Source organism: Fistularia commersonii, chromosome 16 (genome assembly GCF_037954325.1).
Source record: "Fistularia commersonii isolate RoL2024-O1a breed Wild chromosome 16, RoL_Fcom_v1.0, whole genome shotgun sequence".
NCBI lineage: Eukaryota > Metazoa > Chordata > Actinopteri > Syngnathiformes > Fistulariidae > Fistularia > Fistularia commersonii.
In genome coordinates this window covers 9,866,371-9,880,603 of record NC_141299.1, presented here as the reverse complement: position 1 = coordinate 9,880,603, position 14,233 = coordinate 9,866,371, and the positions used below count along the sequence as shown (strand labels likewise).

At 39.7% G+C, this 14,233-nt stretch overlaps 2 protein-coding genes across 4 annotated transcripts in view; both read right to left on the bottom strand.

Annotated features, from left to right (window-relative positions):
• Positions 1–3: 3 nt before the first annotated feature.
• On the bottom strand, positions 4–1,906 carry cimap1d (CIMAP1 family member D). Its single transcript, XM_086162229.1, is given in 8 exon segments — positions 4–91; positions 93–287; positions 289–458; positions 460–539; positions 789–902; positions 1,240–1,289; positions 1,291–1,348; positions 1,867–1,906. Coding segments are annotated over 8 exon segments (795 nt in total).
• A 3,058-nt stretch (positions 1,907–4,964) lies between these two features.
• cpamd8 (C3 and PZP like alpha-2-macroglobulin domain containing 8) overlaps positions 4,965–14,233 on the bottom strand; it is a 41,521-nt gene continuing 32,252 nt past the window's right edge. For 2 of the 3 annotated variants that reach the window (XM_086161358.1, XM_086161359.1), the window contains 7 exons: positions 12,060–12,134; positions 11,818–11,923; positions 11,563–11,673; positions 11,275–11,487; positions 9,959–10,033; positions 6,547–6,748; positions 4,965–5,997 (listed from right to left, as the gene is read on the bottom strand). In XM_086161358.1, the coding sequence (XP_086017484.1) occupies position 5,997; positions 6,547–6,748; positions 9,959–10,033; positions 11,275–11,487; positions 11,563–11,673; positions 11,818–11,923; positions 12,060–12,134 (783 nt within the window). In that variant the 3' untranslated portion in view covers positions 4,965–5,996. Of the gene's footprint in view, positions 5,998–6,542; positions 6,749–9,958; positions 10,034–11,274; positions 11,488–11,562; positions 11,674–11,817; positions 11,924–12,059; positions 12,135–14,233 lie in introns of those variants that run through there. The other variant, XM_086161357.1, reaches the window with a different exon arrangement.

The following is a 14,233-nucleotide window of genomic DNA, read 5'->3' as shown; positions in this document are numbered from 1 at the left end:
TTCTCAATAATACATTACATCACAATGCTTAACTTTGTTATTCATGGCTGATGTTCTATCAGAAACTCATACAACCAGCGATGTAATGAACTGAGTATCTGGCACCCAAGGAGTAGGCTGCGGCCTGAGCTTTGTGAATTGTCACCTTTTCTGGATTATAAGCTCCAGGGTTGGGCTTCTCTGGGGTATATCGTGACTGGTTGTGGCAACCCAGCGTGGAAAATGCTGGCTGTCGACAGAGATAAACACTAAGATCTGTACTGTTGTATCTACAAGGCCCGGTTGTCTGCTAAATCTACAGATGGTCCCCCTTTGCTGAAAGTACTTGACATTGAAAAGCTTGCGCTGGCATGCTTATTTGGAACCTTAGATCCCATTAGTGGAGGGAGACAGTACTTGTTTGGCCTAGGTATTGAATCAGTACTGCAGTAGAGTGTCCGAGAGCCCATAGTGTAGGATTGGGGGTCTACGCTGATAGCTGCATGGTGGGGCTTTTTCAGGGTTGTAGAGGCCTGGTTCAGGTGTCATGAAGCGCTGCTCTGAAGAACAAAAGGGAGTTGAGATTCAGGCCATTAATTCATCGCCATTTTATTTTTATGTGTAGCTGATGCCAGATATTCAGTTGAAACAGCTGACAAACAGCTAGTGGTCTAAAAACACATGTTTGAGAAACTATTCATTTTTCCCGTAAATGTTTCACAGAATATTGGGGTGTTTTCTTTAAAGTATACTGGTACCGTTACTTTGAAAAACTACAAATTTAACTCCCAATGAATAAAAAAGCTCACTTTGTGATTTAATTCTCCCCAACATTGAGTGTGCAGGTGTGCCATCTCCTCCAAACCGAATAACTTTTGCATCAATATGATGTTAAGGGCCGGGACCGGAATCAATGTGATACACTGCAAGAAGAGCAAATAAACAACCCTATTTGCTTGGTTCCACTTAATCACATGACTTAACAAATTTCTGGAATTTTCTTGCAGTTCAGGAAGAAGCGCCTTAAAGCTACAAATGGTAAATTGCTGTCTCCCTCCAGTGGCTTTGATTTGAAGTTACACTGTTCAAGGAAATAACTGATAAAATTGCTGTAATGCCTTTGAGACAAAATGCATATCCATGATAAAATCATTGATTGCACCTAAATAAATAGATACCCACATTTTCAATTACTTACTGCATACATCTGATCACTGCTATTACTTTATCCAATAATCAATTAAAGGAAGAAAGACTCACCATTTTTGCTGATTGTACGATGGAATGAGTAGGCAGGGATTGCTAATTTGGTAGTCATGGCCAATAAATCCAATGGTGGGAGCCAGTACTTAGCACCCAGTTCCTGGCCCTGGAGACAGAAGGGAGAGTAGCCAGATAAAGTACTTAACTCAATGCTTTCATATTAAACACCTTCAAGATGCATGACCATTATACATGTGTAGATAGACAGACTTGATGTTTTATGTTTTTCTGTAAATCACAGTTTCTTCAAGTTTCCATTTCCATTTAAGTAGCTGTTTTTTTTTCATTTTTTTTAATTCAAACAGTTAAAAAACAGTTAACTTTTATCCAGTCCCTGATGTTCACAGAAAAGATAGCATGTCTAAAAATGTTCAGACAGGAATCTGCAGAGCTGTTCCTGTGGCCGCTTTGCTACCCTGACAGTTACACTCCATCACGACTTGCATCATTTTTCATTTTATTTGGAAGATCATCTAAGCTAAATGTTTTCTGTTTGAAATAAATGAGCCACTAGAGACATGAGTTTTACCAGAGATATTTTCACACCAGACCATTAAACTAATTTGACATTTTTTTCATCAAGAGTTATTCATCAAGGGGTTTGTGCTGTTTACAAGAACTTACCCTTCACTCGACCTGCAATGGATGGGTGTTGTTTCTCCATTCTCTTAGTGAATTTAAGGATGATTCTTTTCTAACTAAAACAGCAGCCATTAAACAACATTGCTTGGAAAAGTACTATAATGTACATCTATACAGCACTGTTGATATACAATTATATCATGGGGGAGTGCAAAAATTGCTTAAGATGTTTTTGCACCTTACCACTCCCCTCCCCCAAAAAGTTAGCAACTATGAGATCCATGGAATTGCATCATTGTCATAATGTTTTTAGAAGATCCAGCATGCAGCAATTGTCAGTTCATGGTCTCAGGATAATCCAGAGTAACCCCCTCTGAAATCTCAAGAGAAGGTGAGACTTACGGTCCTTATTAAAGGGTCAGCAGTGCAGTGTGGGCTATCTACCTGCAGGCTTGAGCAGATGAGCGTGCCTCCTTCCTGGGAGGGGGATGTACTTTACGGGTTCACTCAACTGATATTCAGGAACAATGTCATTACTCATTACTCATTACTCACGCTAGCTGTCTCATAAGCCATGTAACCGTTACCTACCTCCTTTCTTTTTTCGCAGTTTGCCCATTACAATGTTGACATATGTTATTGTTCCTCAGTCATGCTGCTTTGTTGCAGCCAGATCCCCTCAACTGGTGTCTTTTCCTCACAAGAGGGACATTTGTTGGATGGAGGAGAATTTTGATTATATTTAATAATTACACAATTGATCAAATTATGATATGTTATCATATTAATGACCACAAAAGTAATTACAGATATAATAAAGAAATAATATATATGTCAAGTAACTGACATCCAAAATACAAAAGTAATGACTTTCTTTCCCACAATGACTTATTCCATTGGAGACAGATTTAGATTTAGACTAACAATAAACCATGATTATAATAAAACGCATTTTTGAAAATTTCCTTTTTGAAATCAAAACAACAGAAATCAAAATCAAATAAGTGACAAGTAACCCTCTTTAGTCATAACATAACTTAGTTTGAAATTCTGAGATTTTGAAAGGGGTCAGCTTCTAGAAACTGGGGGAAAAAGCTGCAGGGAGTCTGTCTTTATGGAGATGAAATTTGTTGACATATGCAAAAGAAATGGACGCCACTTGACGTTTCTGATAGATGTGAATGGGATGGATCTCCCGGGCAACAGGCACCCAAGCTAACCTACAGGATGTGTGTCAGCCATGTACATTCTGCAGATATGGTTTGTCAAACTGGGCTGTGAAGGTCACCTTATCTTTGGTCTTATTTCATATCCAACAAAACTGATTCTGATGGAAACCCCAAATCTTTTTAATAAAATTTCAACTTATTAAGTATATTTCTACTTATTATGAGATATAATACATGGTGTTATGATAGCCACAATTCTGAGATTATTTTGTTGTTACAAACAACTTTAAACATGGAAACTTGGCATTTAAGACACTCAGGATACTTTGGGATCTTCAAATCATAATTCTAAGATCATCTCTTGATTTAAGGAACGTAAGTCATTATTTTGACAACAGAGAGTGTGGAAAAGAGGTGAAGAGATGGGTCCAAGCAGGTTGGAATGGGTGGAGAAAAGCATCAGGGGTACCATGTGATAGAAGACTATCAGCCAGAATGAAAGAAAAGGTGTTTAAGACAGTGATGAGACCAGCGATGCTGTATGGCCTCGAAATTGTTACAATGACAAATAGACAGGAGGCAGAATCAGAGGTTGCAGAGATGAAGATTTTGAGGTTCTCTTTGGGAGTGACCAGGATGGATAGGATCAGGAATGAGTCTATCAGACAAACAGCACATGTTAGATGTTTTGGAGAGAAGGTCAGAGAAGGCAGACTGAGATGGTTCAGTCATGTACAGAGGAGGGAGAGTGAATATATTGGTAGATGGATGCTGGAATTGGAGCTGCTAGGCAAGAGGTCTTGAGGAAGACCAAAGAGATGATTTATGTTCGTAGTGAGAGAGGATATGAAGGTAGTTGGAATGAGAGAGGAGGATACAGAGAATAGGGTTGGTCGCTGTGGCGACCCCTGAAGGGAAAAGCTGAAAGAAAAAGAAGAAGACATTATTTTGACAGACGTCGGTCATAATTTTGGAAAAGATTGTTATTCTAATTATTGAAAGAGCATGTTTTAATTTATTTCTTTAGTTGGGCCCACGTACTTTGTCTCTTCTGCACTGCATACGTAAAAGCACAGAAGTGCCTTCACAAATGATACACTAGAATTCCCTCTTTTTCTCGCTCTCTCTCTCTCTCACACACACACACACACACACACACACACACACACACACACACACACACACACACACACACACACACACACACACACACACACACACAGGGTCAGATTCAGTGCAGCACACCTGGAACAGTTAAAAACCTTCACTTGGCACGCCTCATTGCTCTAGTCATAAATTGCCAACGTACAGCTGGAATACACTGCTGGAAATCAAACTAGCAACCCTCTGGTTTGTCATCTTTAACCAAAGGTCAAACTGATTACCCAAATGCATTTACTTTAGCTCCCTTTGATCTCCTGTAATCATAGTGAAGATTTGTTGTTGGGATTTGAGGGACTCATTTCAAGGCTGTTGCTGCCAATCACAAGAGGCCAAAACAACCGAGAAGTTTGAGAAGTGAAATGTGCAGAAAACTAACAATAAACTTTAACAGGCTTTGACTCACTCCTACCTGCTGCTTTGGTAAACCAAGTCTGTTGTGACCAGAAACACAAACACATGCAGCGTATACCTAAACTTAGAGAAGGCAATGATGTGCACAAAAAATTATACACACACACACACACATTTTGTCTGTAAAGTTCAGAGTGAAAGCTGCAGGTCTTCAGCAGAGTTGTAATAGAACTCACTGCTGACAGGAAATTATCTCCAGACATAATAGCCTTTGAGAGGAAACGGCACAACATAGCTTTCATAAATGACACTGAAGCTTCTTTGCTGGTGAAGTGGCTCCAAGCATTACTCTGCATTTACAGATTAATCCATTTGATAAAATGCATGGTCATCCTCCCCTACAAAAACATAAAGCATAACAGAACAACAGGGTTAATATTACAGAGACTATGACCATACATTGTATACAAATTTTTATTCTCATTTGTTTAAAAAGCAGTATATTTGATATGGATACGGGCTACATTGAAATTTGGTACATTTACAATAATTCTCCTCTTCTGTCCTGTTTTTCCAAAAGTGGACTGCTTCAAGAATCAAATCAAAAAAATTTAACAAAATAGCTTATGAACTGTACAATCAAATCTCAAGCCAGCAGAACAGTCACTTGATAAGTAAATCTGGGGACCATGATGAGACAGTTCTTTGAGCAGAGGCATTTTGTAATTGCAAAGTCTGTGTTTCAAGTCCGCCAGGGACTTTTCGTTAAAGGTCAGCACCCCTTTATCTCCTCATGCTTCCCATGAAGCTCGACCTGTTTGATAAATGCAAAAAAGTCAGGAAATCTTGAAAATGTCAGCTTATGTTTTGGCAGGGCATACAGTTAAGATATATCTTTTTTTCCCAGCTGGATATCATTACAGGGGATGTCATCAAACATCTCAGTAATAGCATCCAAAGTTTGCTTTCAAAGAAGAGCAGTATCTTACTTTCTGAGAACCACAAAAGTAGGGTGTACGGGTAGGTAATGACAACATAATAAAAATGATCTAGCTACAAATAAATACCACAGATAGAAAATATAACAAAATATTTTGTTTAAAGTCTGGTGTACTTACAAACATAAATATATGATTATTTATCTAGTGATTATAAAGGCAGTACAGTGAATAACAAAGACTATGGTGCCAATAGTTGACTAGAGGTCTGGAGGAGAAAGAGTGAATGTCTGGAGAACACTAACTTCTAAACAGTGAAACACAGTCACATCTTATCACGCACATCCACGCTAACTTTATTACATTCAAGACAATCTAATACCAAACAACAGACGCTGTCACACAAATTCACACTGTCATTCTCCAGATGCCGCCATTGCTTCCTTCCAGGCTGAGAAAAGTCCCAAGTCTCTCTTTTCTTTCCTTTCACTAGCATATTCACAATTAATGTACAATTTGGAGATGGATCGGGCTTCGCTTGGTGAGCGTTTCTGCAGAACAAAACAGGACATAGTTCATTTAGAAGAATGTCGAACACTGACGTACATTAAACCAAAGCTCAGTGCTGATTTCTTTGAATATACTGGAGAGGAAAAGACACAAATTCTTAAATTCCCTTTCAATTGTTTAAGGAGATGGACCCCCCCCCCACACACACACACACAGACACACACACATATATATATTACATTACATTGCATTTGGCAGACGCTTTTATCCAAAGCGACTTACAATAGAGGACATAGGGACTGCAAATACACTTGCAAATACACGAAGCACAGGTAATATACAGAACAGTAAGCTTGGGTTAGTGAGTTTTAAAAAAATATATATATAAAAAATATTAAAAAATATATTAAAAAAAAAATATATATATATATACACACACATCAAGGAAGCATGGAGATAAAGTAGTAGGTGTGAGAGAAAAGGATACAAAAAATAGAGTTAGATGGAGGCAGGTGATTCACTATGATGACCCCTAATGGAAACAACCAAAGGGTAAAGAAGGAAATACACATGATGGGAGACCCTCCTACCATCGCTCAGGAGTGCTTCTTGTGTCCAGTGTGGGTCGCTGGGTGTGTGCCGGCAGGAGGACTTTCTGCTGTGTGTCTTCTTCGCCGTCAGGAAGGTCAAAATGGTCTTGTCCTTCTGCATCAGCAAGGAATGGCTCGGTGTCAGGGTCATATTCGTAGGAGTAGTAGGAGATTTCTGCCATGGATCCTGGCTCATCTTCAACTGGAGAGATGAAAGACTTTAATCGATCAAAACTACTATAAGTGGTTTGCATTTTGTATAGAGTAGCAAAATAAACTTAATTACACTACCACATAAGACGCAGGACTATTACTATTAATGTATCTCCAGAATCAAGAATCTGCTCTACATTAAGACAAAAATATCAATATGCTCTGATATTGTACTTCATCCATCCATCTTCTGCTGCTGCTTATCCTGCACCCAGGGTTGCAGAGGATGCTGGAGCCGATCCCAGCTCATCGGGTGAGAGGCGGGGTATATCCTGGAGTGGTCGCAGGGCCACATATATTGACAATATATGTCTATATTTCTATACAAACTCACTCACTTCACTCACTCATTCATTTAGGGCATTTTCCAATTAACCTGCATGTTTTTGGACTTTGGGAGGAAAACGGGGAACCGAGAGGAAACCCACGCAGACAACATGCAAACTCCACACAGTAAGGTCCCCTTGTTCGAATCGAACCAAAAATCAAAACTTTGTGCTGTGAGTCCAAAGCGGTAACCACAGCGTCACCATGCAACTTGATATTTTGTTCCCTATAATTACACAAAATATAATATAGTGAACTGATATTCTGAATTGATATTATTTAGTCTGTCGAATGGCAATTTGCAACTTTACAGGTAATCAATCTGAATACGTTGTTCATCGGTAGAAAGTGTGGACAGGTATGTGTACTTGACAAATTAGATACCGCATCTGTTTATATGAGAAGAACAGACTCAACATACAATGGTTGTGAAGTTAAGATATGTTGATATTTGTCCTAGTATATCATCACAGCGGATAAGAGGAAAACATTCGATATGTTATTTAAGTTGGCCATTGGCCATTTTTGAGTCAGTGAGATGCATCTTGTAGTGTACTTTTTCTAGTGAACAAGATGCATATTGCAGTTGCAAGCCTGTGGTACATGATGTGTGACAGAGCGTCTCAATCCCATCCGGCTCCATTTTTGCCTTTTCTCTTCACTATTTACATTGAGGCATCTTTTGATGGCATTCTTTGACAATGATATGCCTTCTTTCTCTGGAGTGTCTCGACTTGGCAAGGAGCTATTGAAAGGTTTTTCTTCACCGAGGAAAGAATTTTAAGCGCATCTATTTTAGTTGTCTTCCGTTGTCTTCCAGGTTTTTTAGAGTGGCTGAGCTTGCCAGTGAATTCCTTCTTTTAGAAGGTACCGAATTTTTTCAAGTTGGCCATTCCCAATGTTTTTGCTATCTATCTGACAACTGGCCATGATGTTTGTACATCAACTGTTAAACTACTTTAGTTTGCTCACTTCAAATGTGTTTGTTTTGGTTTGCAGAGGCAAAATCACAAACAGCCTTTCATGGTAAAAATACACTGTTCACATACTCACCTGGTTCAAAATCCTTTCTATTGAGCAATGCTGAAATGGGATTTTAGGTAAGGCCAATTACATACAGGGACTCAATAAAAAACATTAACGGCGAGCTGCTTGCTGTCATTTTAATTTTTCAAAGCCTTTAAAAAAAAAAAAACAACTTTGCTGTGCCCGCAATGAATTGTAACTGCTCTTCAATAAGTGACTCGAGCACTAAAGCAGCAATATCTCCTTATGGACAGTAGGGGTCCCTCCCAGCTTAAAGTATTGAATTATCAGAAGAATCTCTCACATTTGCTCTTTATGACATGTTCATTGTTCACAAACACTAACTACCTTAACAACATATTAAACCATATTCAAGTTTACTCAAGAATGAGGGACACACATACTTGTACACGCATGCTCTCAAACACAAACATTAGCAGTGATATGTTTTCAAATTGACCAATTACACTGTTAATGTGAACAACAGCACCTTTTCAACTCGCGCTCAGAGTGTAAGCGTGTTTTGTCTATTAGATGTTGTTCTCGGGTAGAAGTTCGCTAATAAGACAAGTCTGCACAAGGGAGCTAATTCCAAAGCTTCAGCTTCCTCTATTATTCCAGTGGAAACATTTGGTTCCTTGGCACAACCTCCGTTCACCTATTACACTCTAAGTGCACTTAGTGGGCATGTTGTCAACATTCTAATGGTTTATAGTATTTATTTAATTGAATCACCTGAGGGCTATCACGTTATATTTGACTGTGTATCTTTATATGGGTGTATTTGCCTGTGTGAGCATGGTAGACATGTACGAGTGTGTGTATACACATGCATTCGCAATATATATGTGTGCGCGCTTGTGACAGTGCGTATGTGTACGTGTGAGTGCGTAACAGCATTCCTGTGGTGAGTGAAGCATTAGCTTTGTACTAAGGAGACCTTTGACTGAGAGCTACTGGGAGCTGTAGGCTGGGAAACAAGTCAGTGCAGGCTGTGCCACATTACACATACACACAAACACACTTTAACAAAAGTTAATCACTTACATAGGAAGACTTTAATGCAATTAATATGTAATGACGTGAACCTTACCACAAGGCAGCGATGGCCACATTTGCATGCATCTACAGTACGGACAACTCTGTAACTTATGAATGAGAGCAGTGCTTTCTTAGTCTGTGTGCCAAATGTAACACAGCTACATCCTCCCTCTACACGCAGCCAGACATTCTATCAGGAATTCTCTGGCTGCCTCTCTGGAAATGGCAGCTGATCTAAGCTCATGGCAGAGAAACAATCAAGCCGACGGCATGAAACCTAGCCTCCTATTTATCACACCGATTGTAGACATGATGTGGTGGCAGGAGAATGTGTTTTGCACACCCGTGCACACACACAAACACACCTACTACTACCCCTTTCTCAAACATTCCTGATTTTTATCCCATCTTTCTCTCATTTTGTCTACATGTTGTACCTCTTACACCAGCTGCCTGCCCTCTCTATAATGTTTTTCCCCTGCTGTCTTTCCTGCCATTATGTCACGTTTGCGGAAAAAAAGTCTCAAACTCAGGTAGCAAGTTTTCAGGAAGCAACCTCGAAGTATGTCCTGTATTGGCTGCAGGAGCAGATTAGATTCCAGGAATTTTCAGAGCGGCAGCGCTACATAGCACACAAGCTGTACTGCTGATTCCTCGGTTTCGAAAAGTTAAATGCTACTGTTCATAGGAAAGAGGGCAAATTCAGCCGGCCTCAGCATCGAGATCAAGGGTAAGGGGAGGTAAAATGGATTGTGAAGAGAGTGTACACAAGAGATGGGACATTAGGTGTGGTGGATGGAATTACCTGTGTGTACAGGCACTGAGGGCTGCTCAGTTTCCTGGTTTGGTATTGGTTGCTTGTTCCCCACCATGGTCTCCACTGGAAATATAAAAACAAACAAACACACACACCTTAGATTACTGGCATTTATGTGGCTGCCACAGCACTTAAAAACTGGGTCATGAACACAACAGATTTTCAGTGTTGCAAGCTGTAAATACTGCCTAAAAGCATTAGCCACCGCACCGAGCAACACTTCTTGGCAAAATAATGATGAGGCCTGTATTAAAATCTTTCCAAAAATAGCAAGGCCCAAACCATAGCCAGAGAGGGGGGCATGTGTGGAAACAAATTGTATCTTTTTCCTTTTTCAAAATGAGGAAATGAATCTCTCTAACACAACCATACACAAACAAACCAGGCCAGGGAGCACCAAACAAAAAAAGATGACTCTTTTGATATTGTACAACATGAACCGCTTGGCACCAAGTGAGTTCTTTTCCCACCAAAGTTTTGTCTATGCCTTTTCCCAATCTGCAACACAACATGAAGGCGCCTTTGTTGTTGGGCTTTGCGTCGGAAAGGAATGTGACAAGGATTTCAAAGGGTCGGACAAAAGCACTCTGTCATTTGGAGAGAGCCCTCTAATACAGCAGAAAGGGTGGTGGTGGGGGTGTGTGTCGGGTAGCTCTCAAAAAACCGCCAAAATCCAGTAATCAGCTTAACACCTGAACAGCTGTTTCCACAGCTGAGATCATGCACTTGTACATGTAAGTGAACTGATATGCTTGCTTACACTGAACATACACACAGTCAGGCAAACATGAGTTCCAGCTTCTACTGGCTTGGGCATTACGCTTTGTTTCAATGGATGAAACAAAGCTCACGGTTTGATACATTCACAAAATATTTCTCAAAGTTCGAGTGGAAACAATAAAGATCTACGAGTTTCTTTTCTACCATAAGTAACACTTTGAAAGAGATGTCATTGGGTGGGCAACCAAATGACACATCACTATCCTGAGGTATCATACATAATAATTACTGTAATTTACCATTGACACATTTCATAAATGCCCTGTTGATCAATTTGTGGCCATCAGGCCATTACCAAAAATCCCTATTAAGTTCCAAATTATTCATTTTTTTCTGTAGCCCATGGAAAAAGTCTAAAAGGCACAATGTCAGATTTGCAGAAGCTGCTGAATAGATCTGATATATAGGTGGAGTTTAGAAGGTCTGGAACCAGAGAGACGTTGTGGGGCTAAACAGCAGCACAGGATTTCCGACGCCCCCCTGAGAGTGATTCGTCAGTTGGTGTGCGATGAACGAGGTCTTACTATGAGGACACTGGGACAGTGGAACTTGCTTGATGCGTGTTCCATTTCGACATGCGAACACCTCCATCTGGCACTGGTTTTGGTAGAGCTGTCCATCTGACCCACAAACTGGCTCCCCATCGTAGCCACAGTCCCGGTAGCATGTGCAACGCTCAAACTGCTCCTCTTCCAGACAGCCAAATACATTGTTGCATTGGTTTGTCTGCACAAAACCTGCAGAAATTTCTCTTTAGATACTAATGGAAGAAAGTTATCAGTGAATCACCGATGGCATGTTAAATCTCTCACCTGTCCATTGATTGGTTGAACTCTCCACCTCATTACAAGTAGGACCGTCACAAAGTTCCCTTGCAAGTGGACTGCTCTCGCTTACGTTGTAAAAGCGAGTGGCTTCAAAGGCTGTTTAAAAAGCAGGAAAAGACAATGATGACAATCACCCCCACCTCACTAAATGTGAAGAACCACTTCATAAATCAGACCGACAGTTTTCATGCTCTTTAACTTTTTAAAGAGCAGTACTTAAAATATTCATCAGAGGCACACCTGGTTCATAGTAGTCATAGATCTTGACCGGAACAGGCGCTGTCTTGCCCACTATATATTCCCTGATAGCTTGGAAGGCCACACACGTCATACATTGACTGGGGATCTGAGACAGCATGACAAATACCAAACACATTCAAAAACGCCCATATTTTTAGAAATGTCAAGGAAAGATTAAAAACATGCCCACCCATATGATTTCACATTCACTAGGATTTCAAATGTGACTGAACTGAACTGACCTCATCAAAGTAGAACAACACTGTTCTCCCGTTTATCTCATATCTCTTTAGACCCACTCTTTTATCCATCAGCAGCTGTTGAGAAAAAAAAAACTTGACTCAGTATTAGGGGCACAAAAAACAAACAAATATGGCTTAAATATTCTTCCCTATTTCATTTTGTTAGGTAAGATCAGTGCCATAATGATCAGTGCTACAGAAGCTGGAGCTCTGTCTTATGACTAATCATGTCATACCTTGACTTACTGTCAATCTGGATACTCTTACCAGTTGTGAAAAAATTACTCCTCTCATGATTTGTTATTTGACCTGGAAACCTTTACTTACTTCATGTCTGAGTTGTGTTTAAATAGAAATTGACATAATGGGCCCAACATTATTTAAAGATTTATGGTCCTCTGACTGAAGCATACAGTACATGGTGGCCTTTCAGTATATCTCATCATTCAAACGTATTGAATTTTGAACAATGTTGGTCCGAAGCTAATGCAAATGAGACACACTATCACTGGTTTCTTTATGAATCAGAGGTGGGTTTCGGACAGATTGTGATTTTAATATGTACAGTTTCATTTCTCACTCTATTGAAATGACGGACTTGGTAGGTTTGGAGAGGTTGATTTGTCTGCTGAAAATTGGATAAATGTTTAATTTTGTTTCACTTTTTCCTTCTGTACTGTTGAGTGCATAACTTGAGCATTTAGTTGTGCTGCTTTAGTGATTCAATATTTTAAGAGTTGATTGGCCAAAGCAGATGAAGAACAAGCTTAAAATGAAGGAAAATGTATTCAAAAAGGATAAATATACAGGTACATTAATTCAAAATTGATTTATATAAACAGGACATTTGTCTGTATTGGACTTTTTTCGAATTACATTATTTTTGCACATCATTTTGTGAATATTGTCTAACAGTTAAGTTTCTGTTTTTCTGATTTCAAGCCTCATCAGCAATGGCACTACTACATGCATGGAATTGTTAAGAATGACAAAAAGGAGTCGTACTAATCTTTAACTAAACACTTTATCTGAGTACATTACAAACAAAACATCTGAGAAGTTCCTGAGGCACTGCATTAGTGATTTTTGCAAATGATTAACAAAGTCTCTCAGTGGGGGAGAAACCCTTGTCCTATTGCTGCAATGATGCAACAAGGTATGCATTGAAAAAAGTTAGTGCAAACTTGGTGGCCCAGTTCCATTTACTAATTCTATGTGTTTGTGAATTGCAAAAATAATTTATGTTGCATCAAGCTTGCAATATGCCTAAACAGACTTAATTCTAATGCAAACACAGCAATGGGTTGGAAATACCATGTTATGAAAACAACGGGGCAAATAAGTACAACTATAATTATGGCCTGCACTGCAATTTGTGATGGCCATGAGATAGGGCATAACACTGCTAATTTCCAAATTCCATATTGCTTCCATCTTGAATATACTCTGTGGAACAGGGCTGGAATGTGAACCATAACCACGCCAAGTAGACATGGTGGCAGAGGTTAAAAACATACCGGAGCTGAGACTATCATAGTTAAATTTAACAAAGGACCATAGATTTCCTCTGGGCCCTACAAGTCCTTGCTTTGTTATTGGTATTTTGTCAACCATGTTCACAAATGTCTTTCTTGGTAAGACATTTATGACCATATCTAGTAAAAATTTGAGTGTATGAATGAGTAATGAAGGAGCTATTTACTGCAAATTTGAGTGTGCATAGAGAACCAGCAGAGTTAATTCCCCCCACAGGGAGATTGTTCATTCTGTCAAAGGTGGCAGCCTTTAGACAGCAGGGGTTTATGAGGTGCTCAGTCTGAGCTGGCGCCAAGAGGACACACACACATGCGCGTGCATACATTCAGCCACATGCAGAAAAACACTGTTGAATTCATCTTTGTTAACAAAAGCGTTGTTTATCTGTATGGCTACAATAATTGCCAATGAACTCCCATAGCTCAAATGTTATATCTGCAATGCGTCCTGGATTGTTCACTAGATTAGCTCACGATATTAGGTGAGAAGAGGCAATGGCCATGGGAGCTCCCAATCTGCCACCAAACAAATCAGTCATGACTACCACATACACAAAAGCAACTAGACATGACTCTAGAAGCCAAGCTTGCCACCATAAATTGAGGAATGCAAGTGGCAGTCAGGCAGCCAGCAGTAAA